We start from the raw sequence: 25,620 nt of genomic DNA, 5'->3' as shown, positions 1-25,620 counted from the left end.
CCTCCAAGCCTTCCGACTCATATGGAGAACTGCTTCTCCTGCTGTTCATTGCACCCAGCTGCAGGCAGAGCTGCCAGTGAAGTGAAGCTGCCCACAGACTTGCTGGCCTCTTACAGGGCAGCTGATGGGTGTCTTTCCCTGCCTCCCTAATTGTTTCATACTTCTTTCCAGCAGAAAATGACAAGGGCTTCTGTATCTTTTGTTTTTATAATTGCAAGGTGTTGGAAAGGTATTGTAGGGAAGGTAAAGACTGGTGTTTTCCGGTATCACAGAAGATGTTGCTTAATGCTGTGATTTAAATGTTTGGGATAAGATCCAGGACATTGCCTTTCGTGTCCTCCTTCCACTTGCTGTCTTGGCAGATTTTGCTGAAGGGTCAAAGAGAGCATTTCCTCTCTAAACTGCCATTTGAAATACTGACTTTTGGGAAAAGGCACCATAGTGTTGTGACACTTTTGTTAGTATCGGGATGTTGTTGAATCACCTGTATTATTTCCGTTGGATCCTAACCTCTCCCCACCACCAAGTCACAGCACCTCAGTGACACTTATTTGGAAAATGAGTGTCGTCTGTGACTGCACATGGCCTGACTTTCAGTACCTGCCTGCTGTGATAACCACGTAGAATGACCTCTCTGGTTTAAAAAAAAAAAAAAAAGCTACCTAACTGCTTCATCCAGGAAGCTGGTGTGTCTCTGCTGTGTCTGGGGCTGAAGTGAGTGAGGTTTAATGGATACTGTGTTTCCATCAAGGCATTCGCCATTGAAGGAAACACACCAGCGCCACGTGTGCTCCCTCAGTGTAGAGTTGAGCAGTCATTTTGTTGACCTGACTTGGGGAGACCTTCGTGGGACCAGAGGGTCATCACAGAAAGAATTCCCCGTCCTTGGCTGCCGAGACTCAGCACAGTCAAGTGATTTCACGTGCACGAGCTCGTCCGGCAGCCACAGCTTTGCACACCTGTCTCCAAAGGAAACCTGAATGGCTTCTTTGATTAACAGGATTACAACTTATAACATTTTCATACGTTTCTCATACTTCCGTGGCCAAAGGGCAGGTGTCACTTTACGGAAGAAATGGCAAGGGTAAGAGAATGCGTGGTCCTGGGGGCAGGGACTTGTGATGAAGTGTCCGGAGGGCTCTTCCTCAGGGGCTTGAGCAGAAAGCAGCCCTTTTCAGCTGGGATCTCAGGCCGCGTTCCCACATCCAGCCTCCCTGGGGGTGGAACTCTTAGCCCTGTTTCCAAATTAATATAAGCCAGTGCCTCCAGAGTCCACAAGCCAGAGAGGACTGCAGAGTTGCTGGCTAGCAGTGGCCTCTGATGCTCCCTCACCCTGGCCTCAGGCTTCAGAATGCCTATCTGTTTTTCTCCTCCCTAAGAATTATGGCCCTCTGTGAGTCTGATTTAAAATGAAAATGTATCATTCAACTTGAAATGTGCCACAGTGGCTAAGAAATATGTTCATGATCGTGTCTATAAAGCACCGTGATAAATGCACTGTCCAGGAAGACCAGCTCGTCCACCAGCACCTGGCTCCCAGCCCCCAGGATGTGTCTTATGCCTATGCAGACCCCTGTCTCCCTCTTTGGAGCTTCAGAGCACTTTGTATCCTGCAGGAATTGTGAAGTAGATTCCATTTAACCAAAACAAGTGTCTGTGTGTGGGGCGGGGGGGCAATATTTATATTTTAGGAAAAAGCTCACCTTAAGTCTCATCTTTACTTTATCTCATCTTCACTCCAGAAAAGCTCATTGGTGCTTTCTGAAGAGATTTCCACTCCTTCCCCAGCTTCACCCCCTGCCCCGTAGGGGCTAAATAGCATAGGATTGAAGAGCTGGATGGAGGCGTGAGAAATTGCTTAGTTCACTTTCCTGTTTCATCAGGAGTAAACAGTCTCATAGTTACCTGCCTTGCTGTTAAACATCCCACTGAGAAAGAAGAATGCAGAACTTATTTTAGAGCGACATAATTGTTTGTCTTAGCTCTTCCTGCCTTTAGTTCTGGCCCTTTCTCCCCCGAGCACTGTGCGCATTTCTGGGGACCAGAGACTGACGCAGGGTTCTCGGCCATGGCTGCACACCACAGTCTTTCGGAAGCATTTCCAGGAGCCAGGAGCTGCCTCAGACTCGGAATCTGCCTTTGCAAGGTCTCCTGGCCGATTTTTAGATGCATCCTGCCCTGCAGCTGTCACCCGGAGGCAAGTGTTGGCTGCTGGTAAACTGTGGCCACTTGGTCACATGTGGGCAGTGCCGGGACTGCCTAGATTCGCCTCTGTCCTCACCTAGCGTCTTGGCTTCAGCGCAGAGCCAGTGCAGAAGGCTTCTGTCTCCCTTCCTCTGCAGCAGAGCTTAGCGACCTTCAGACCCGGGGCCATCTCGGGGTCGGAGCCTGTGTTCCCTTGGAGGCCCAGGATGTCGGTGTGGAATAAAGGGAAAGGCAAAAACGGGGTGTGTGTGTCAGGCTGAGCCACCTTTGCCCTGGGAACCCGTCCGTGAGTATCAGTGTGTAATGATGACAGACCCTATGTTTAGAATTACTTTACAAAGACCTCCCCCCAAACCTCATCTCATTCATTCATCACAGTGACTTTTTAAAAATTAAAGTATGATTCATATACTATAAAATTATCCTTCTAAAGTATGTATTTCAGTGATTTTCATTATCGTCACAGAGTTGTACAACTATCACCACTATCTAATTTCAGAATGTTTATCACCCTCCCCCCAAAAAACACCCTGTACCTACTAGTCGTCACGACTTCCTTCCTCATCCTTTTAGCCCTGGCGAACACTAATCCACCTTCTTTCTGTAAGCCTGCCTGCTCTGGATATTTCATAGAAATGGAATCACACAATATGTAACCTTTTATGTCTGGCTGCTTTCACTTAGGAGAATGTTGTCAAGATTCATCCACGTTGTAGCACACACCAGAGCGTTATCCGTTTATAATGCTTGACACTATTTTATTACAAGGATACACCACTTTTTATTTTACCGATTCACTAGTTGATGGACGTTCGGGTTATTTCCACTTCTTAACAAGTATGAATAATACTTCTATGAATATTCATGCACATAGTTTTCTATGCATGTGTATTTTATTTCTCCTGTTTATACCTAGAAGTGGGATTGCTGGGTTTTATGGTAACTTTTTTTCTTTTTTTTGGCTGCATTGGGTCTTAGTTGCTGTGCACGGACTTTTTTTTTTTCTCTAGTTGAAATGAGCGAGGACTACTCTTCATTGCAGTGCACGGGCTTCTCAGTGCGATGGCTTCTCTTGTTGTGGAGCACGGGCTCTAGGCACACGAGCTTCAGTAGTTGCAGCACACGGACTCAGTAGTTGTGTCGCATGGGCTCTAGGGCACACAGTCTTCAGTAGTTGTGGTGCACAGGCTCAGTAGTTGTGGCTCGCGGGCTCACTAGCCAAGCTCAGTAGTTGTGGTACACGGGCTTAGTTGCTCCGCGGCATGTGGAATCTTCCCAGTCTGGGGATCGAACCCATGTCCCCTGCATTGGCGGGCAGATTCTCCACCACTGTGCCACCAGGGACGTCCCTATGGTAACTCTTTACTGTTTTGAGAAACTGCTACTATTTTCCATCATGGCTGCACCCACCATTCTACATTCTCACCAGCAATGGATGGGGCTTCCCATATCTATACATTCTTGCCAACACTTATTGTAGCCATCCTAGTGGATGTCAAGTGGCATCCCATTGTGATTTGATTTGCATTTCTCTGATGGTTAATGAAGTTGAGTGTCCTTCCATGTGCTTATTGGCCATTCATATATCTTCTTTGGAGAAATGTGTATTCAAATCTTTTGTCCATTTTTGAATTGGGTTATTTGTCTTTTGGGTGTTGAGTTGTAGGAGTCTTTACATATTCTAGATACTAGATCCTTATCAGTTATATGGCTGGCAAATATTTGCTCCCATTCTATGGGCTGTCTTTTCACACTTTTTTTTTTCAATTAATTTTTTTTGGCTGCATTGGGTCTTTATTGCTGCACACTGACTTTCTCTAGTTGCTGAGATCAGGGGCTACTCTTCATCGTGGTGCGTGAACTTCTCATAGCGGAGTCTTTTCTTATTGCAGCACACAGGCTTCACTAGTTGTGGTGTGTGGGCTCAGTAGTTGTGGCTCACGGGCTCTAGAGTGCAGGCTTAGTAGTTGTGGTGCACAGGCTTAGTTGCTCCCCAGCATGTGGGATCTTCCTGGATCAGGGATCAAACCCATGTCCCCTGTATTGGCAGGCTGATTCTTAACCACTGTCCCACCAAGGAAGTCCTTTTCACTTTCTTGATGGTATCCTTTGAAGCATTAAAGTTTTTCATTTAGGAAAACTCCAATGCACCTATTTTTCCCTTTGAGATTTTTTTGTCCAATCCAAGGTCACAAACATTTATACCTATGTTTTCTTCTAAGAGTTTTATAGTTTTAGGTTTTTAATCCATTTTGGGTTAATTAATGTGTAATGTGAATTAGAGGTCCAACTTCATCCTTTTGCATACAGATTCCAGTTGTGCCAGCACCATTGGTTGAAAAGATCATATCAACTCTTGAGGTAGGCAAGATAAGGGGATAGCACCCCTATTTTAGGATGACAGAACAGATCCCTTAAGAGTTAAGTGATCAGATTAAATCCTCACAGATAGAGAAGGATGGAGTCATCATACCACATGCCCAGGGGTTAAGGATGCCTTCACTTGTGAGTCTTCTACAAAGCACCCTCTTCTCTGACTTTGGTCTCTTGAGTTCCTTGAAAATTGTGTCCATCCCTGATACAATTCCAAGGAAAACTCCTGTATCCAACATCATTTATTTCTTTTGCAGTTTGTTTCTTCAAAAGGGAGAACAAGAGAAGGGTATGGTGCTCGGTGTGCATAGTGAAAATTGTTTCCACAACTCATATCTAGAGAGTCTGTTGGTCCAGGTTAGTGGGCATCTCAGCATGGCTAAGCACCTCTGCCCCACAAACAACTTTGGCCTGTGTGTGAGATACTGTCGGGGACAAGCCCCCCCACCCCTCCACCCCCACTGGGGCTCACAGGCTCCTGAAGGTTTTCAAACTAAAAGAGAAGCATAACCCCGTACGTTCCATGTCGGCATGACCAGGGCCTTTGCCTAAGCTGACTATCACAGGGCAGTGAGGTGTGTGGAAGTACAGGTTGACCCACCTCATCCTGACCTGAAAAGCCCTGATGGACTCGTCACTTTTTTCTAAGGGGCCCTTGTGATAACCTGACATGCCATCTTCAGGGCTTCCTCTTGTGGCCTGATGTCATAGAAGTTGTGTGACTTGACCTCATGCTCCACTCTTGCTGGAGGGGTCCAGGGTTTGTCTAAACCAGCCAGTCCCCACGCAGGGAAACCTGTCTAGGAGAAGGAAGCAAAGTGCTGCCACCTTGGCAGTTTCACCCCATCATTCTCACTGGTCCGTTGGGGCCACTCAGGCAGGCATGTTCTTCTGCGGGGCATTCCCACGTGTAGATGTGAAGTACAGTGCTGGGCTTTGGAACTCAGTCAAGCAAAACATCACCTCCCTGCGTGTGCTCCACCACACACTGTCTCGAGGCCCAAGGAGCTTGTAATAGGGATGTGTCTTTCCAGACACCTGCCCTGACGCAGCTCAGCACATCCATCCTGCCCCCTGCCTCCCACCTCCCCATTCTTCCCAGGAGCCAGCCCCACACCCCAGCTGTGACTGCCCTACAGGGTCAGCACACCTGTTCCCCGGCAGGCCAGAGGCACACAGGGTGGAGCAGGCCTGTATTTCAGAGGAAACACGGTATTAAATCCTGGGACATTCAGCCAGACAGCTGGCACGCAGGTCTGAATCCAGAGAGAGCAGGGCTGAGTGTGAGTTCTGTCCCCGAGGTCCCTAAGACTCCATATAGCCCAGGGTTGGGGCCTGGAATACACTTAGGATGGGATGGGATGGGATGGGATGGAATGGGATGGGATGGAAGAGCAGCCAGGCCCAGGGTGGGCTTAAAAGACACCCCCAGGCCAGCAAGCCACAGAGCCATACCTGGGAGAGGGCATCTCCAGGGCCACCCACCAAGGGTGGGCGGAACGGGGAGGAAGCAGATTCACACTGTGGAGGCGGTTGGCAGTCATGGTTGGCTGTTCTCAAGGTTTCTTGGACTAGAACTATGTTCTGTAATACACATTCCACAAATGTTTGGAAACATTTTTGCATCTCTCAGTGAATGAGGTGGCAGGAAACAGTGGAACGACCCTCTGTGTCCTGTGTCACGGGGGACTGTCCGCACACTAAGGAAGTGTCTGCCTCAGAGCCAGTCCTGCCTTCCTTGAGAAGCTCCGGTAAAGAGAAAAGTTTAACGCTGGAGTCTGTTCCACGGGTCACGAAAATACCGATTTTTAAAAATGTAATAGGTGATTGTGTGTAAAGGTACCATGCATGATAGATGATGGGAGGTTTCAAAGAATATCAGAAAACGTTATCAGAGCTTGGCTGAAGGAGGCACAGATCCAGCAAAGAAGCTAACATATGTACGAAAAATGTCCACAGTACAAGGCAGAAACCTCTGTGTCCCACAGGGAAACGGGAATACTCCACATGCTGTGAGAGAGAGAGGTTCTGTGGTGGTGAATAAGCTCCAGGGGAACCCTGGGAACCTGTGGTGGTAACAAGCGGTCTTTCCTCATTTTCACCTGGTTGCAAAAAAACTCCATCCAGATGTTCCTGCCAAATCAGAAAGTCCTGTTAAAAACTATATTCTGTTTAGCTTCACTTGGAAGGTTTTCCCCTTACAGATGAGGGAGGCTTTCCTGTGAGGATTTCATCTCTAAGAGCACAGAGATCCACAGGAAAGGGAATCCACATTTGGTTCTGGGTCCTTTGGCACAGAGCACTTGTACGTGCCAGACCCCAGTGTGGTACCCTGTGGGGGAGTGCCCACCCAAGTCCTTCTCTGTGGACGGGCTGCTTTCTACAGCATCCTCCTCCCCCGTTGGTGTCACCTGGTGCAGGCATCTGAGGAGCCTTTTAAAGAAAAGGGGCAGGGCTTGGACAGGAGGGAGAGTAGCTTAGGTCTTCAGGAACCATTGCAGCTTTCCAAACCCTCCACATCCAGGAACTCATTGGCTCCTGAAGCGCTGGGAGGTACTCGTGAGGTGGGTGACTTTCTCTCCACTTTGTAGACAGGGGAGGAGAGGCGTCCAGGCTGTGACTTGCGTAAGGTCACACTGCCAGTCAGTGTCAGAGCAGGCTTCTCTGCGTCCGACCTCCAAGCTTCTTCTGTACTGCGGTCACGTTTCCCTACTCCCTCGTCATCTCCTGGAGCCTGTAACCGCCCTGAGATATGGAACTGTCAGCAATAAGAGGTTTTCAGATTAGAAACATTTAAGGTTTTTAGCCAGTGAGGTGCTGCTCTAATTATTTCCCCAGAGAAATTGCAGACTCATAGTGAGAAGCAAAACAGGTTGAATACACGGTTAACCGAAAGGCAGGATGTGGAAAGTGCCCTCAGAAAGTCACGCAGAAAGGGCTGAGCCCCTGTGAGGGGAGAGCCCACACCCCACTGCAGGGGTGAAATGCTGGTGGTGGGCGTGGGGAGTAAGGACACTTTTCATTCTCTTTGCTTCTTGCCCAAATCCATCTTGACCCACAGGGAAGTATCAGTAAACAGAATGGTCTGTGTTTCAAACTGGGGGCTTGTGCAGAAAGAGCCTGGGAAAAATTAAGTGGTGTTTGCAAGTATTAAAAGACAAAAAATGCACATCAGATTTGCAGCTTATCCATCCAGCTCTCTGTTCCTGGGCCACAGTATTAACGTCGGTCAGGGCTTCGGCGTTTTCTTGACATTTATTGTGCCTGATTGAAATCATTGAAGCAGCATTTAGCTGGGCAAATAACCTTAAATGTTTCCATCTTTAACGCCTCCTGTTAGAGATTTCTGGTAGTTAGGTGGGTTTGGTTCACGGTCCCAAAGGGCGCTGAGCAGCAGAAACCCTACCTGGGCCCTAAAACAGAGGCCTCGGGGCCTCCCAGTACCCTCTGCCCCCATTCCTGAAGGGAACCCCCATGTCATGAGCCCAGAAGCAGAGCCACGCGCACACCCAGTCCGCTCCCACCAGTCAGATGCTGTCATTCCCCTGTGCCCTTGCATTTATGACAGGCAGAACCCGTTAAAAAGGTAAAGGGCGTGGAAACAAAGTACATTAGTGGTTGTCAGGGTCTGGGGAGAGGGGAGAACAGGGAGTGACTGATAATGGTTATCAGGTTTCTTTGGGGGTGGTGAGAATGTTCTGGAATTCAATATTGGGGATAGTTGCACAACTTTGTGAAGATGCTAAAAACTAATGAATTGTATGCTTTTAAAAATGTACATCTTTACAGTATGTGTTATATCTCAAGCTGTTATTTTAAAAAAGGTAAAGCACAGGCCACTTTATGTAGAGAAAAAATAAGATGGAAAAAAAGTCATTTTGTTATCTGCACCTTCTCTGAGACCCATGGCTGTTTTAGAAGTCTTCCACCAAACCAGGCAAGTGTTTGCAAAAGGTGGGGAGGGGCTCTGAGCTCAGTTTGTTTTCATTCTCATTCCAGGGAACTGAGATGGGTGGCCTGGGAGGGAGGGGGAGCCTAAGGACCACACTGCGTGCGACTGTGGAGGGCAAGGGGAGCAGCTCTAGAAGAACCTGCGTCCAAGACAGTGTCCACCACCCGCAGTGGCCCTTGATATTCCACAGAACTCATTTCTTTGGATAAAATTTCTAGAGGACTCCTTTTAAAAGCAAATGTACTCCAGGAGAAGGGATGCAATCCATTCATTCCTCTTAATACTTTAGAATGAGGGCGATTGAGTAACTGGACAGTCACTCAGCAAGGCCACAGGTGACAGTAAATGGTGACACATGATCTCAAGGCAGCACCTACATGATTTCCAAATGGGCGACGTGGACAGCATTTGGACCTAAAGGCAGAGTGTGTATAGCATCTCCTGATGCCTCTGAAGGGGTGAGCATCTCTTGATGCCTCCGAGGACGTGGAAGGAGTGCGGACCGATGGGCTGAATTCACCTTCAGAAGGACTTAGACTGGAAATTCAAAGTCTCCTTAGAGTCGGATTGTGCCAAAACGGAACATGAGATTCCATGCAGAGGCTGTAAGCATCCCGTGAAAACTGAGATGACAAGCAAGGATAGTCAGGGTGTGAGCATGCGTGTGAACTGAGATAGCTTTCAGGAGAAAGGGTCAGAGCCTGCCTGGAAAACTGTGCCTTTGCTCATTGAAAAGACTGCATTTGTTGAAGTAGAGATCTCAGAGGCCAAGGGATAAACTTAAGACTCTCGTAGAGATTTCCTTCCAGAACAGAACTTACTTAAAGGTAGTGAAATTATAAGTGCTCTTCACTTTGTGTGCATTGAGGGATGTTTTCTTTACAGAGGGCCTGCAGGACTCTAATGATCAGTGGGGGTGGTGCAGAATCGTGAGCGAAATCTACTTTGGGGAGAAAAATAACTCCTTCTAAACTATACCGACATGTATGAACAGTGTATCTCCAGGGGTTAGGATGTGGCCTCTTTATTTGCTAATGTATACTCTTCTGCGTTAAAAAAAAAAAAAAAAAATTTCGATTAGCTGTGTTAGTTTTAGTTTTATAAGAAGAAAACTGGCCTTTAAAAACCAAGCCGCATTCCAGGTAAGGCTTCCACACTCCAGCAGCAGCAGAGTGGAGCTCCACGTTTTGGGGCAGAAACCCCCTGTGAGAGGTTCTGCCTCTGGTCAGCACCCCCCCCCCCCCAACCTGGGAGAGCCTCCAAGACCCTTCCTTTTTCTCTCAGTCTTCCAGCCATGATTCTATAACATAACTACACACTGAAATTCTCAGAGGCCATAGAGGGAGAGCAAAATGCACCAGGCGAACGTGTTCTGCTGCTCTGAGAAGGGCTTTGTGCTGGATATACTGACCCCATGGGGCTCTGTCTGAGACCGCCGTGGTCCTTGTGTGGCTGAGAGGCAGGACGCGTCCCCTGATGCACTGATTTTCCCTCCAGGTGGGCCTACCATGACTTCTTCAACCGGTACCGGGTGCTGATCAAGAAACGAGAACTTGCCAACACAGACAAAAAGGCCATCTGCAGGTCTGTGCTGGAGGGTCTCATCAAGGTGAGCTGGGCACGGGGGACGGCTCAGCCACGGCGCCCTGGGAATTGGGGGGTGGGAGGAGGTGTCCGCTGCCTTTTTGGTCTTCATTCCTCTTATTGAAACTGTTCCTGAGAGAGTAATCCATTTTCGTAAGTCAGCAACTGTAAAGCAAAAGTCCCTTCACCTGCCTGGAGAAATTCCTAGCCTTTCCCACGTCACAGCTCATGTAGAAAATGAAAGTGTTTATACAGTGCCCTGGGGGTCATGATGCGGCCGCTCCTGGCTACCAGCTGCTGGCCGGGATCTCTGGCTTCCCCAAGGCCTGGGGCTCCACTGCTCAGCCCACCTGCCAGCCCCAGTGCACCCACCCAGAGGCACTGATCTGGAGCCCGAGCACAGCCTAGAAGCCAGCGAAGGGAAAGTAGCTGCACTTCCTGTAGCTTCCTCATTGCAGAGCCAGTCTCAGGTCCACCCCCAGGTGCTTGTTTTAAATAAGGCAAGGGATTTCATTTTTTTTAAAATTTATTTATTTTTGAAGCTCTTTATTGGAATATAATTGCTTTACACTCTTGTACCAGCTTTTGAGGTACACAAAAGTGAATCAGCTGTATTTATACATATATCCCCATATCCCCGCCCCTCTGCCCCGTGACTCCCTGCCACCTTCCCTGTCCTGGCCCTCTAAGAGTTAATCTCCCTTTGTTATACAGCAACTTCCCACTATCTATCTATTTTACAGTTGGTAGTGTATATATGTCTTTTTTTTTTTAATATATATATGTCATTTTAATTGAAACAATCTGAGCTCACAACTGACACTTGGAACATGAGAACTGTAGCAGAGCTCTTGGGGGCGTTTGGTGAGGGGCAGATCCTTGAATATTTCTTAGTTCCAGAGTATTCAGGAGAGTATGGTACTTAATGGTCTCAGTAAAGGGTTAAATTATATAAAAAATCTTCCTTTAAGAAAATCAGAGAATTACATCAACATTTTTAAGTCTTTTAAGTATCATTTTGCTAGGAAAATCTGTTCATCTGGAGTATATCTCATTGCCAGGTGATCAAGTTTTAAGGTCATATGTAATTTTGTAAAAGTGACACAGTCACCCTCTGAGCGTTGTCTTAGCTCGTGTCTGTAGCTAAAGACAGTGCAGAATAGTGTGCTAAATATTCCATAGAGAGTAAGGGGTGGCAATCTTGTTAATTGAAGCTTGCAGTTGGTTCTTTGGACTCTGGTTAATTGAGGTTTTTGCTGTGGTGTATCTGTCAGTGTCTGTATTTCAACATGTCTTTTCTTATGGGTGAGAAAAATGTGTTCAAGGTCAGCTGATTCTGGTTGACGTGGAGCGTCAGGAGTCTTCCTCCTGATTGATACCGGGAGCTGGCCTCTTCCTGTGGTCAAGGCTCGCAAAGAGCCTACTCTACCATGGGGCTGCCTTCTCCTTTCTCCAGGCCATAGTTCCACTCTTCTTCTCCCGTCCCTGGATTTCTCCAAGCTTCCAGCAGAACTACTGCTTCCCAAACAGGGTACGCTGGAGGGGGCCCGGGTCCGACTGGCTGACTCAGCTTCCCCCGTTCTGCTCCCTCCAGCTAGCAGGACTGAGTGCCCCTGCCCCGGCCTGCTTCTGATGTGCTCAGGCCACTGGCTTGTCAGCACCGACCCTGCCCTTCTGCCTTCCTCAATCCAGCACTCTCTGAGCCGTAGCATGCTGTCCTGTGCTCCACGTGTCTCCTTTCTTGCAGAGGAGAACCTGTACATTGCCCCCCCCCCCACCCCAGTTATGAGCACTGAGTCTGACACACAGAAGTAACTCACCAAACATTTGTGGAATGAGTGAATTCCCCCAAGAAAAGTATGTGAATATATGCTGTTTCCTCAGCCTGAAGTGCTTTCCCCTTCTTTTACCTAACTGGCCAGGGTCTACTTTCCCTCTAAACTGAGTTCAAAAATGCTTTCTGGTCTGTGAAGCCTGTTCCTGGCCTCCCAGATGGAGTTAGTCAGTGGGCAACACTTCTCAACTTCTGTCTTCCATTCTTATGTTTCTCCCCTTGTATCGTAGTTAAAGGCTTGTTTGCCATTTCACCAGACTCTGAACAACTAAATGGCAAAGGTCCCATTGTCATTGTGTTCTTAGCACAGTTACTGGTCATCACATAAGCTCTGAGTTTGTGCAGGTGGCTGCATGGGTGATGGATGAGCTTGTCCCGATGAAACCTGCCACTAATGGCTCACAGTTATTAAGCACATAGTAGGAGTCAGACACTTTTCTAACTGCTTCACACACTTCATCTCATCCTCACATTGCCTGATGAGAAAGATACAAACATAATCCCCATTTCACAGATGAGGAAACTGAGGCACAGACAGCTAATACAAATGGTCCAAGGTGCACAGGTGGACTGACTCAGAAACCCCCACAATCTAAACCATATGGCCCACTGAGTCAGTCGGATTAATTAATGTCACTGTGTATAATTATCCTTCCTAAAGATGGAACAAGGATCAGTGCTTCAAGAATTCCCCAGAGACCTTGTATTTCCTCCTTTTTTGTTTTTTCCCTTTTAAGGGCGGCCACATCTTCTAGTCACCAAATGCTCCTAGTACTCATGCTGAGTGACCTGGGCCTTCAAGCAACAGAGACTTGGCAAAGCCACATCTTAGCCTAGAAGGGCACATGCCAGCTCCTTGCCCTCTCCAGGAAAGTGCTAAGTACACTTTAGAGCAGAGCGATCAGAGAGAAGCAGTGGTGGAGGTGGTGTGTAGGCCAGGCAGTAGGCACTTACCGGCCACATTCATCGGGCGGCAGCCGGGGGGCGGGGGCTGCGTCATAGGGTTATTCGTGAGTGACAGTCTCCTCCTGCAGGATTGCGGGAATACCTCCATCTTTAGCTTGAGTTTGTTTTTTCTTTAGCTCCACAAATGTGTACTGAGCTCTTCCCGTGTACTAACCTGGAGTGGTCAGTGTGAAGGTTATGAAAGAGCGTGCTAGGTGGGCCCTGCCCTCCAGGACCAACAGTCATCTGGTGTGGTTATAGACATCACTGGCCGTCATGCAAACCTGAACCTTCATGCTGACAATGAGGGAGCGTGTTAAGAAGCATCTCCTGAGAACCCAGAGAGCATGGGAGCTATGTGTGGGAGGGGTGTGAAAAGGAGATGGTATTACCAAAGGGCATGGCTTATTATAAGAGACCGCTGGCCTGGGTGTCCCGGGTCTTGGGTTCTATTCCTCAGTATTTTCAGTGAGACCTTTGGCAACTCACCTCAAGATTCTAGGCATCCGCTAAATAAAAGCAGTGGCTTGGGGTGGATTGCCGAGATTCCTTTCTGCTCCCTCAGGGTCTGATCATTGGAGAAAAGTTCTCAAAAGACGACCTCTGATTCACATGTGAAGAGTATAGTCCGTCCTAGGGGTTTCGGAAAGCAGGCTGGGGTAGAAGTGCTCAGGACACCTGGCGGCAGGGGAGTGAGCATCAGGCCAGTGGTGACGGCTGTAGCAGGCGGGGCCTTCAGAGAGATCCTCCTTTGTGAAGACTGTCGCTCTGCGGACCAGACTGCCCTTTCCCTGGTGTTTTTTTCCAGAATAGGAAATGGAGCCTGTGTACTGTGGTTCCTGGGGTGCAGCAGGCCCCCCCAGGCCCTAGTTCGACTAGAGGCCTAATAGACAGGCTTGTCCCCCGACTGTGAGGACTGAGCCACCCACCTTTTGCTTCTGGACCCCCTCCTCACTGAGGAGTCTCCCCAGCAGGGCAGTGAAGAAGGCAAGCCCTCCGCACCTCAAAGCTTCCCCGCCCAGTCAGCCCCCGTTCCTCCCGAGCAGGTGCAGGGGTGAGAAGCAGGCCCTCGCGGCTCGCTCCTCTCAGCTTTGCCGGCAGCCTGGCCACAGAGGGGACAGTCAGGGAGGGTCTGGCCAGATGCTGTGTCCCAGCTCAGCCACGGCTCAGACAGCCGGGCCTTCCTGTGCGTGGAAAGCCTTGGGCAGGGCTTGGCCATGAAGAGTGGTGACTCAGCATGATTTCAGAGCCATTTGTCAACATGAAATGTATTCTTGTGTGTGTGTTTTCCTCACACTGTGGCTCATTATCTGCTCCTTATTATGGTCTTCATGCCAAGTGAGCAAAATTAGATGAAGTGTATTTACAAAGAGCATGCAGTAATCGTAGTTACCTGTCGAGTGATCTAGCCCAGGCTCACCCACGCACGCAGTGGCTGGGTCATCCTCCCTCATCCAGCAGGGTGAGCGCAGGGAAGGCACCCGATTAAAGATAGTAATTATATGTCTGAAAAAACCTCACAACATAGAAACCAAATAAAATATATTTGCAGGTTATTTGCAATACGTTCGTCATTTCCCGTGACTGCCTCCTTTCACTTCATTCAGGTTTTTGTTTAAATATCACCTCCATAGAAATGCCTTCCTCGATGAGCCTATTTCAACATCTCCATCCCGTCCTGCAGCCCTTAGTGTATTTTCTGCCTAATCCTCAGCACTGCCTGAAATGCACTGTGCCCTGGGTGCTTGTCCGGCTGCCCTCACCATGATGTCAGCTGCTGGTGGGCAGGCATCTTTCTCACCACTGCTTTCAGTGTGTGACCAGTAGTAGGGATAGACTCGGTGTCTGTCACACACTAACTCTCAGCATTTGCTTAAAGAGCAGGGGGATGTGAGGCCCGGCAAGGGAATTGTGCGTGGGAGGAGGAACTGGGGTGGTGGGACGCTTTCCCTGGCTGCTCACAGATGGTGAACCAGCTGCCCTCCCTGCCTTGTAAAGGATCCTGACAAGTTCCAGTTCGGCCGCACCAAGATCTTCTTCCGGGCAGGCCAGGTGGCCTACCTGGAGAAGCTTCGGGCTGACAAGTTCCGGGCGGCCACCATCATGATCCAGAAAACCGTCCGGGGCTGGCTGCAGAAGGTGAAATACCGCAGGTTGAAGGCGGCTACCTTAACTCTGCAGCGGTACTGCCGAGGACACCTGGCCCGCAGGTGAGCTGAGCTGGGGCACGTCTAAGGTAGCAGATTGGTGGTGAGGGCGGGCAGGGGGCTGGGACTGGTGTTGAGCTGGTTGGCCTCTCAGCCCCTGTAGTTGGAATGGTTCCTGCTGGGTGCTTTCTGCATCCGGCTTTCCCCCAGCAGCGGGCCCCTCTCTCTCCTGCCCTTCTCACCTGTGCAAGGAAGGCTAGTTCCCAGGTCTCTTGGCTCCCCCAGTCTGTCCCCATCCCACCAGTGCTAGCCTAGGACTGGCTGGTTTTCCTGCAAAACCTCCATTTGCCCTTTGCTTAAATTCTTAAGTAAAACAATCTTCTTTTAGAAAAAGACGGTTTCAGCCTTTCTGTCACAGTTAACTTACATTCAGCTTCATGATTTATACCACCAATTTCAAAATCCGTTGACAGTTCAGTAAATAGGGCTGGAAAGGCCCGGGGAGGTCCCTTCTATGAGTTGTTGCAGTCAGCCAGCATGGAGAAGGCAAGGCTTGCCTGACCACAAGCAGCTCCCTAGGGGCAGAGCCTGAAACCAGTCGGCTGCCCTGGCCCATCAAGAGGGCATGCCTTCCCAACACCACGCAGGAGGAGCTACTTTACTTTAAACGGCCCCTCCTCAGTGATGTCGTTGGTTTGATGAAGTGCTGAAGCCGTATAAGCATCTCCAGTAAGATGGGCGTGGAGGACACCCCCCACCCCCGCCGTGAGACCCACCCCTAGGCCTTTACACAGGTCATCAGATCTTGGACACAGCCCTGGTTCAAAATCAGTGACCTCTGCAGATCCAGATTTCCTTGGAGAAATGACAGTAGTTGCCAGGAAGCCTTGCACTTGGAAGCCAAAGTGTCACAAGTGGCTGCTCAGGCATCTCTGCTTGAATATAAGAAACAAGCCCAGAGCAGGCACCCATTGTACCATAAAGTTAGAAGATTGCTCCAGCTCCCCCTCGTGTCCTTGCTGTTGGCTGTTTATCTGAGCAGAACTGGATGTGAGGAACTCCGTTAATTACCTGTGAAGAGTTGAGGGGTGGTCTCTGGAACAGAAATGAGAAGGTTGTCAGCAGTATCAACACTGAGTCGTCATCCACAGTCAGGGCATCACCCTTGTGCCCCAGGGTCTGTCCTGGGCAGCAAGCTGGCCTGCCTTCTCCCTGCAGGGAGTCTGTATTCTAGAGAGAGTGTTCAGGGAGAGCGGGACCAGGAATCAGACTCATTTCAGCAGGTAGAGCAGGGCTGAGTGGGTCACCTCCACCTCCCACTCTGGAGCTGCGCTAGATGATTTCCAAGGTTCTTTCTAGCTTTCAATATTCTGAGTCTCTAGTTGAGCACTTGCTATGAGCCTGATACCAAACAAAGCTCTTAAGGAGGGTAAAAAGTGTTGGGCTGACTTTATGTCTATCTTAAGGGGTGAGATGAGGCATGAGGAAATGAAACAGAGGAAGGTAGATGCCCACGTGCCGTGCATCCCCTGCAGGAAGGGCTTGGAGATGAGAAAACAAAGAGGGATCGTTGCAGGTCTGAGAAGGTTTTATTCATTCACCATGCGCTGCTATGCCAGGCCCTGTACTAGATGTAGGAGTACAAGGATGCTTGAGACACTGCTTCTGACCTCTCCTCACCCAGTGAGCTCCAGGGACCAGACAGAGGTGTGAACGTGTGATGTCACTGAGGGCTACCCAGGTTGCAGGAGGGGCTTGTGGGTGGGGGAGTGGACAGATGAGGATCAGAGTTGATCAGACTTAGACTGAGTTGTAAATATGTAGAAAGACGTTTTGGACGAGATGGAGGAAGCCAATTCTGCTGTTCTGAGCTTGGCTTCAAGTCCCCAAGGCCTTGCTACAGTCGGTAAGGGTGATGGGAGTTGGCCTGGCCGGGGGGTGTCCAGGAAGGGCTGAGGAGGGAGGGGCTTGCATTCCTGAGCAGCCCAGAGGCCTCTATCAACCTGGCCCACCACTCTCTCCCTCCCCAGGCTGGCTGAGCATCTGCGGAGGACCCGGGCAGCCGTGGTGCTCCAGAAGCAGTACCGCATGCTGAGGGCCCGCCGGGCCTACCAGAGGGTCCGCGGGGCTGCCGTCGTCATCCAGGCCTTCGCTCGGGGCATGTTTGTGCGGAGAATCTACCACCAGGTATGTAGCCACCCTGAGGGACTCAGGCTGTAAGCTCAGAGCTAAGCAGCAGCAAATGGGTGGCACTAACATAAATGTTTATTGGGCCCTTCTAACTTTTTTCTAAGTAATTTCACAACTCTGCCCTCACTGAATCCTAACCAAAGTCTTATAAGGTATAGTGTCTCAAAGCTTCAGAGAGACAGAACGGATAGGAGATGCGTGTATCTGTGTGTGTGTGTTTATTATGAGGAACTGACTCATGTAGTCATAGATGCTGAGAAGTTCTATGATCTGGTATCTGTGAGCTGGAGACCCAGGAAAGCCAGGGATGTAATTCAGCCTGAGTCCGAAGGCCTGAGGACCAGGGGGCCCATGGTACAAATCCCATTCTGAGGGAAGGAGAAGGTGAGGTGAAATGTCCCAGCTCAGCAGGAAAAAGGCGATTCCTCCTTCCTCCACCCTTTGTTCTATTCAGGCCCCCAGCGGACGGGATGATGCCCGCTCCGCAGCGGAGGGCAGTCCTCTTCCCTGAGTCCACAGGTTCTAATACTCCTCTCTCTGGAAACATCCTCACAGACACACCCAGAAACAGTCTTTAACCTGGGCATCCCCTGACCAGTCAAGCTGACACGTATTAAGTATCACAGGAAGGAAGGGTGCATATCATTGTACCCCTTTAACAGCTGTGAGATGCTTGGAGCAGCTGCGTCACCTGCCCGAGGGCACTCGGTCAGCCTGTGGCCGAGCCTGGTGACCTATCACGGGCTCATGCAGACTTGAGAGAAGGGGGTGGTGTTAGGAGTCATCAGGCCTAGCTCCTCATTTAACTGATTAGCCACCTGAAGCCCAGTGAGGTGAGGTCAGAAGAGGGACCCCGACCTCCTCCCTGCCGGGCCATCATCCAGTGAAGCTGAAAGACCCAGGTAGGTAGCCCCAAGTCAGGACACACCCCGTCCACCAAATCACCCCTGCACAACTGAAGCTCGGTGCTAAGATAAAAGATGGGTTGGAATGAAATGTCTAAGATGGTCTTTTGTTTTCCTAAAATGAACATCTTCCTCATCTGTGATCAGAGAAGGTGTGATTTTCTAAGTAATAAAACTCTGAAGCATTACGCTGATAATGAAAAGGCAGACGTGGTTAGGCACCAGATGGAGCACACCCGGGCCAGTGGGAAAGTCTTCTGTGAATATTCCTGGGAGGTTGGTGACATCTGTGCGGTGTCACCATGGTTGGGGCAGGTGGCATTTGGGAGGCACTAGGGTTTGAACCCAGCTCATCTCAGAGCTGTGACACTGGGCATGCTGGTTTCTCAACGTGTTTGTTTATTTACTCATTCCACAAACATTTATTTTGCAGGGCATTAGAGTGAGAACATTGGTGATGCTTTCATTTTCTGTATGGTTTTTTAACTGGATAGGGAAAAAAAACAGTGAATTACAAGCCAGGTTTGTAATTGTAAACCATTAACCCACTCAGCAATCTCACTCAACAATGTCACTTCATCTCTCCCACTCACGGTCACCAGGAGGGGATCCACATCTGTCGAGTGGGGGTCTATCAGCTGGATAATCTTTAAGCCCCTCCAACTTTGAGGGTTTTAGACTGTGGATTTCTAGCCAATAAAAAGTAAAACAAAACAAAACAAAAAACTAGACATGAGAGTTTGACAGCTGATTCCCTGTAGGTACACAGGCTGCCAAACTTAGTTACAACTTGTTCATGAAACGGCTACCAAAGCCTTAAGTTTTAAGGAGGCTATATCTCACTGACCTTGGCTCCCACCTCCCCAGAGCAGTACGTGAGCCCTTTGATCTCCTGTCCTGCAGTGCAAACCCACCAGGTGTGTGCTTGTCCCCTGCCAGGTCCTCAGGGAGCACAAGGCCACCATCATCCAGAAGCACATGCGGGGCTGGATGGCTCGCAGGTGCTTCCGGCAGCTGCGGGGCGCGGCCATTGTCATCCAGTGCGGCTTCCGGAGGCTCAAGGCCAAGCAGGAGCTGAAGGCCCTCAAGATTGAGGCCCGCTCAGCAGAGCACCTGAAACGCCTCAACGTGGGCATGGAGAACAAGGTGGTCCAGCTGCAGCGGAAGATCGACGACCAGGTTGGTGTCTTGAGCTCCCTCCCAGGGGCTGGGGCTGTGGTGAGAGAGACCCACGGGTTCCCCAGGGAGCTCTCATTTGCTCTCCACATGACTTCGTGAGGCCATTTTACAGATAAGCAAATTGTGGATCGGGGACATCAAGTACTCGGCCAAGGTCACAGAATTAGGCAGTGCTAGACCCAGCACTCCAGCCCAGGTCTGTCTGATCCAACAGCCATAATGAGGGTGATGCTGGTTTCTTAACACCAAATGTCGCTAAAGTGTCAGTCCTTTCCTGTGTCATGGCTAAGATGGGTTTCCAGAGTTGAAAGCAGGCTCACTGGTACCCTGCTCGTGTAGGGTATTAATGACCTCAGGACCAGGCTCCCGCAATGCCCTGGAGGGTTTCAGGTGCCTCCTGAGAAAGGAAAGAGGAAAATAGAGGAAAGGAAGGGGGAAAACATGCTGAAGGCACATGGTGTGGGGAGAGGAGGAGGAGAATTAGAGTTGGGGCCACCAGGCATTGCCTTGGCAGTCAATGGTTGTATTGTACCTATTCTATGCTAGGCACTTTTTAAAGCTTCTCATGATCCCAAGAGGGCAAGAAAATAAATGAGCCACTTACACCTAAGCCAGCTGCCCTAAACAGGAGCCCAAAAGTAGTAAAATGTTCCTGCCTCTCTGTTCTTGCAAAAGACCAGGCTTCCAGAGAAGAAACTGTCACCCTAGGTGTCTGTCTCTGTGTGAGTTCTATAGGTGTCTTGTTTGGCTCCCTACTGGGGAAGCAAGGCAGAAAGCTCCGTGCAGGGTGGCAGACACTCGGTACCTGGCCCTGGTTGGCCCGCAGTGACAGGTTAGGTCAGGGAGGAAGACTTATCTGCTCAGAGCATCAGGAGTGGAAAGGAAAAGGTCTGGACTCTGGAATCAGCCATTTGGAAAACACAATCCCAAGGAGGACCTATCTAGGGTTGTATTATTATCATTGCCATTGTTATTATTTTTATAACTATTGATGACTGGCCAGGAAAGGCGTTTCTGTAGTCAAACTGTGCCCATTAACCTTCCGAGCAAGGTATGGTCAGAGGGATGAGCAGGTTTCACTGGCACCGCTGCACCCTGCCGGGAGCCCCACGCACTGCCTGGCCACCTCGGCTCTGGGCTCCAGCCACAGGGCCCTGCATTGGCATTGCTGGTTTCTGAAGTTGAGTTGAGCAGTTAAAAATAAATCTGGTATTTTACTCTCCACGTGCAGATTTAAAAGGCCTATTTTTTTTTCATTTAAAAGAATATGTATTTTTTAAACATTCATGTTTTTTTTTGTAAGTTGCATGTCCTTTTATTTTTTTTTAATTTTTTAAGCTCTTTATTGGAATGTAATTGCTTTACACTCTTGTACCAGCCTCTGAGGTACACCAAAGTGAATCAGCTGTATTTATACATATATCCCCATATCCCCTCCCTCCTGCGGCTCCCTCCCACCCTCCCTGTCCTGGCCCTCTAAGGCATCACCCATCATCGCGTTGATCTCCCTTTGTTATACAGCAACTTCCCATTAGCTATCTGTTTTACAGTTGGTAGTCTATTTATGTCTCTGCTACTCTCTCACTTTGTCCCAGCTTCCCCTTCGCGCCCCCCCCCCAACCCCATGTCCTCCAGTCCAGTCTCTGCATCTGCATCCTTATTCCTGGCCTGTCGCTGGGTTCATCAGTACCATTTTTTTAGATTCCGTATATAGGGGTTAGCATACGGTATTTGTTTGTCTCCTTCTGGCTTACTTCACTCTGTATGACAGTCTCTAGGTCTGTCCACCTCATTACATATAGCTCCATTTCATTCCTTTTTATGGCTGAGTAATATTCCATTGTATATATATGCCACATCTTTATCCATTCATCTGTTGATGGGCATTTAGGTTGCTTCCATGTCCTGGCTATTGTAGATAGTGCTGCAATAAACATTACGGTACATGTTTCTTTTTGGATTATGGTTTTCTCTGGGTATATGCCCAGTAGTGGGATTACTGGATCATATGGTAGTTCTATTTTTAGTTTTTTAAGGAACCTCCAAACTGTTTTCGATAGTGGCTGTACCAACTTACATTCCCACCACCAGTGCAGGAAAGTTTCCTTTTCTCCACACCCTCTCCAACATTTATTGTTTCTAGATTTTTTGATGATGGCCATTCTGCCTGGTGCGAGGTGATACCTCATTGTGGCTTTGACTTGCATTTCTCTAATGATTAGTGATGTGGAGCATCTTTTCATGTGTTTGTTACTAAAAGGCCTATTTTTAAAAAGAGCTTTTTGCCTTAAGCTTCCTGCTTGGCAAACATCTGTGAGCAGTGGCAGGTGTTACCCACCCTGGGCAGGGTGTCCTGTGTGCAGAGGGTGAGGAGAGGAGGCGGGAGGGGTGACTTAGATCTTGTTCTCTTGCGTCCTTCCCCGTGTTGCCCGACTGTGGGCCGGGCACTATTCTCATGTGTTAACTCATTGGATCCTCACCACAACCCTATGAGATTTAACATTATTCCCATTTTAAACTGAGGCACAGAGAGGTTAAGTAGCCTGCAAGGTCACACAGCTAGTAAGCAGCATGGCTAGGATTGCAACTTGACAGTTTGGTTCCAGAGAATGTTCTGCCACCTCCAACCAAATTTTAGAATATCTGCATAATTAGGAGATTCTTCGGACATGTGAGAATTCCTCAGTCCAAGGAAGACTCTTAGCTTTGTTTGGGGTTCATTCTCATAGGCAGAATGGTCCCTGGACTGGATGGCATTTTACAGTGGGGTGTGTGACCTGATGTCAAAGCACATGCTTGGTGCTCTGTCATGAGAGGAGTCTTCAGCACAGTCTGTGGCCCCAGGACTTGTTTTATTGCAGTCTCTTAGCAGGCGGGGCTAGCCTTTTGTAAGTGAATGGGTGTCTGTTCTTTATCTAAAGGCTGGAGACAACTCAGGCAGCTGCTCCCCTGACACACAAGGTTCTTAGCTAGGAGAGGATACATGTTTTGTGCCAGAACGACATAGGTGAAGGCATTCCAAGGGATTTGTCAGAGCAGCATGAGGTAGTGGACAGGGTCCCAGCTGGATGGAGGTTTGAGTTCTGTCTCAGTTATACTTGCAACCAGAGCTGACAGCTTGGGGTTATGGCCAAAATCTCTAATTAGGCCTTGAATTCCTCAGAAAGGGTTGGTCTAAGGTCTCTAACTTCTAGCTCAAAAATTCACTGTTGCCGTAAAGTGGCTAGTAAAGTGGTTCCCAACTCTAGGCTGCACTGAAGAATCACCAGGGGGAGCTTCTTTTAAAAAGTATCCCCACTGCCAAGAAGTCAGCAGAGGAGGATGAAAGATAAAACCAGGGTAAGGTTAGTACCCAAAATTCATGTCTAAGGTTTTGTGCACCCAGCTAAAGAAACAAGATGCAAAATTAGCACCAAGTTCCCAAGCAAACAGAAAGAAGGAAATAGGATCAGTTGAGAGCTGTTGAAAGTTTAGGAGGCTTGGAGCTGTCCCTGGTGCTAAGACAGTTTTCCTGAGGGTTTTCATGAACAATATCCTGCAGCAGTAAATGCAGTGACAGTTCCTGGGATGATTTCCTTCAGGGTCCCTGGTGTAGACCTGTGATGTGACATTTTTCAGCCAAAATTATGTGACCTGTGAACTTAGCTCTCTATCAACCTGGCTTTATTCAAGCACTTTATTCAAGTCAACTGGCTAACAATATTTTTGCAATGAGGGTCAAGTTCCTTGGACTTTTATGAGTATAAGGCTATATTTAAATATATTTTAGCAGAAAAAATATGATGCAAATGTATGGATTCAGTCAGTAACCTTTTATTTATTTATTTTACAACATATAAGGATTCTCTTTTCTATTTTTTAAAAATTTTTATTAGAGTATAGTTGATTTACAATGTTGTGTTAGTTTCAGATGTACAGTAAAGTGGATAAGTTATACCTATACATATATCTACTCTTTTTTAGATTCTTTTCCCATATAGGTCATTACAGAGTATCTAGTAGAGTTCCCTGTGCTATACATTAAGTCCTTATTAGTTATCTGTTTTATATATGGTAGTGTGTATATGTCAATCCCAGTCTCCCAGTTTACCCCTCCCCTACTCTTGCCCACCCCACCCCAGCCCACCCCACCCCAGTAACCATAAGTTTGTTTTCTACGTCTGTGACTATTTCTAAGACAAATATCATGTGATATCGCTTATATATGGAATCTAAAAAGAAAAAAGGTACAAATGAACTTATTTACAAGTCAGTAACCTTTTAAATCAATTTTATTCAGTGTCCATAGCATGCACTCAGTAAATATATTAGTTAATATTTTATGATTCATCCATATACATTTGAAAAATCGTATGTGACAAGTCACAGCTTTATGTCCTTCTGTACCTCAGTTTTCTCAACTGTGAAATGGGTATATTAAGCAGCCTTACTACATAGGATTTTTGTGAGAAGGGAATGAGTTAATAGATGTGAATTATGTAGTACAGTACCCTTTACCCTTCAGCAGTAGACACAGAGTAAGCATCCTCTCAGATTGTCTGAGGAGCTCAAGGAGAACAAGGGTCCATATGGAAATCCCCAGCCCCCTGCTGTCAGGAAAAGGCCGTCGCTGGTTCAGTACAGAGCTGGCCAGGTCTTGGGTCACACTGACAAAGGCCACTCCAGGGAGCCTGGCCTGCCATTGCAGGGAGGGTGTCTGCGGTGTATGAAGAAGCAAGTGCCCGTTGCCACTCCCTGTGCCAGGCTTGGCTGCACGGCCATGGGCACCTGACATGGACATCGTGGTATGAGGATGAGGCAGGAGACTGCTGGGCCCTTCTGGGGTCCTCCTTTCTAAAATCATGTCTCTGGAACAGGAAATGTGCAGCTGTTAGGAATCTCCCACCCATACTCTGGGCAACCAGCAAAGATTTCTGATCATCTCTCCCAGGGGTTCCCTAGAGAACCAAACGATGAAGAGGCTTCCCTTTATTGGGCACTAACTGGGTGCTGGGCCCCGTGGTAGCCCTTGATCTCCGTGAACCTTGATAAAACCCTATGAGGAAGGAGTTACTGTTATCCCTCTTTCACACATGAGGAAACTGGGCATAGGGAGGTGGAATGACCTGACCACACATTCGCAGCTGATCAGGATGGACCTGGGGTCTGAGCACAGGTCTGTCCGGCTCCAGCCTCTTAACTCCCCTACTTTGCTGAGCCTCACTTCAGCCTGCATGTCAGTGAAAGCAAAGAGCTGGGCTCCTAGACATGTTATCTTTTCATGAGTGTCCTGGGGTGTCATCACTGCTCATAGCAGCGTGTCGCCATCACATTGTTTGCCTCTCTCCATACCCCATGCCTGCTTCACCTAGAGGCCCCTGCAGCCTGGTCCTCCTTCCCACTCTCCCTGGGATCTGACCCAGGCCACACCACTCAGAGGAACCTCCCTTCCTGCCCAGAGCAGAGCACAGTCAAGGTGGCTAATCCAACTCACATTCCCTCCCTGAACCCCACTCCCTTTGTGCGGAGACCCTTCAGCCTCTGGGGAGACCCAGACCTGAGTGGGCAGTGCAGACAGCATTGGGTTTTTTAAACAGATGCTACCTAATTAGATTTCTTACTTGTGATTACTTAGAGCAAGGCTGACTGCCAGACCAGACATAAGGGCGCGAAAGGTTGTAACTGGGAGGTTTCCACAGACTGTGGGAGGATCTTTTGTGCTGTATCAATGCGGAAAACTTACCACTTGGATACCAGCAGCGGGTCTTAGCCTTGAGGTGCCACGGTGTTGGTGGTGTTGTTCTCGTCCAACAGCTGTTCTTTTGCAGCTCCTCACTGCTTTCCATGAAGCTTCATTGCTGGTGTGAATTAGTCATTGGTTCCTGATCCCCCAGCTTACTGGTGTTTTAGCCAGTAGCTCTGTTCTACTCGGAGCTCCTGCAGAGAATAGCAGTGAAGACTAATCGGTGACTGTTTGCTGCTGGCTTAATTATTGGGAGTCCCCTGCTCCTCCCATTGTACTTCCCCTGCTGACCGCTTTGAGCTGATACACTCCACGGCAGCACCACTTTCTGCCCGTGTTTACACCAGCACTTGACACTGGCCCTGGGTCCGCAGGGCTTCCTTTGTGTGGGCTCATCTACAGTCTGCCTCCCAGTCTCCCTGCGCACTCCCGCCAGGCACCTGGGGGAGTGCTTCTCACTTGCCTGTTGCTTGAGTGGGTATGTTGATTGGGTACCTCGTTGGCAGGGACGGGTTCTGCCAGGGCATCAGTTTCTGGAGTCAGAGTCTTACAGGATAAGCTGACAGTGGTGGGAGGGATCCCGA

At 48.8% G+C, this 25,620-nt stretch overlaps 1 protein-coding gene across 1 annotated transcript in view; it reads left to right on the top strand.

Annotated features, from left to right (window-relative positions):
• Positions 1–25,620, top strand: part of MYO5B (myosin VB) — a 340,872-nt gene that overhangs the window by 260,988 nt on the left and 54,264 nt on the right. Inside the window, exons 18-21 of the mRNA XM_057699421.1 lie at positions 10,028–10,139; positions 14,892–15,103; positions 17,071–17,227; positions 19,075–19,314. Coding sequence (XP_057555404.1) covers positions 10,028–10,139; positions 14,892–15,103; positions 17,071–17,227; positions 19,075–19,314 — 721 coding nt within the window. The remainder of the gene's footprint in view (positions 1–10,027; positions 10,140–14,891; positions 15,104–17,070; positions 17,228–19,074; positions 19,315–25,620) is intronic.

This window comes from Hippopotamus amphibius, chromosome 11 (assembly GCF_030028045.1).
Source record: "Hippopotamus amphibius kiboko isolate mHipAmp2 chromosome 11, mHipAmp2.hap2, whole genome shotgun sequence".
NCBI lineage: Eukaryota > Metazoa > Chordata > Mammalia > Artiodactyla > Hippopotamidae > Hippopotamus > Hippopotamus amphibius.
Note: the sequence above shows the minus strand (reverse complement) of the source record. Positions and strands in the feature narration are given on the sequence as shown.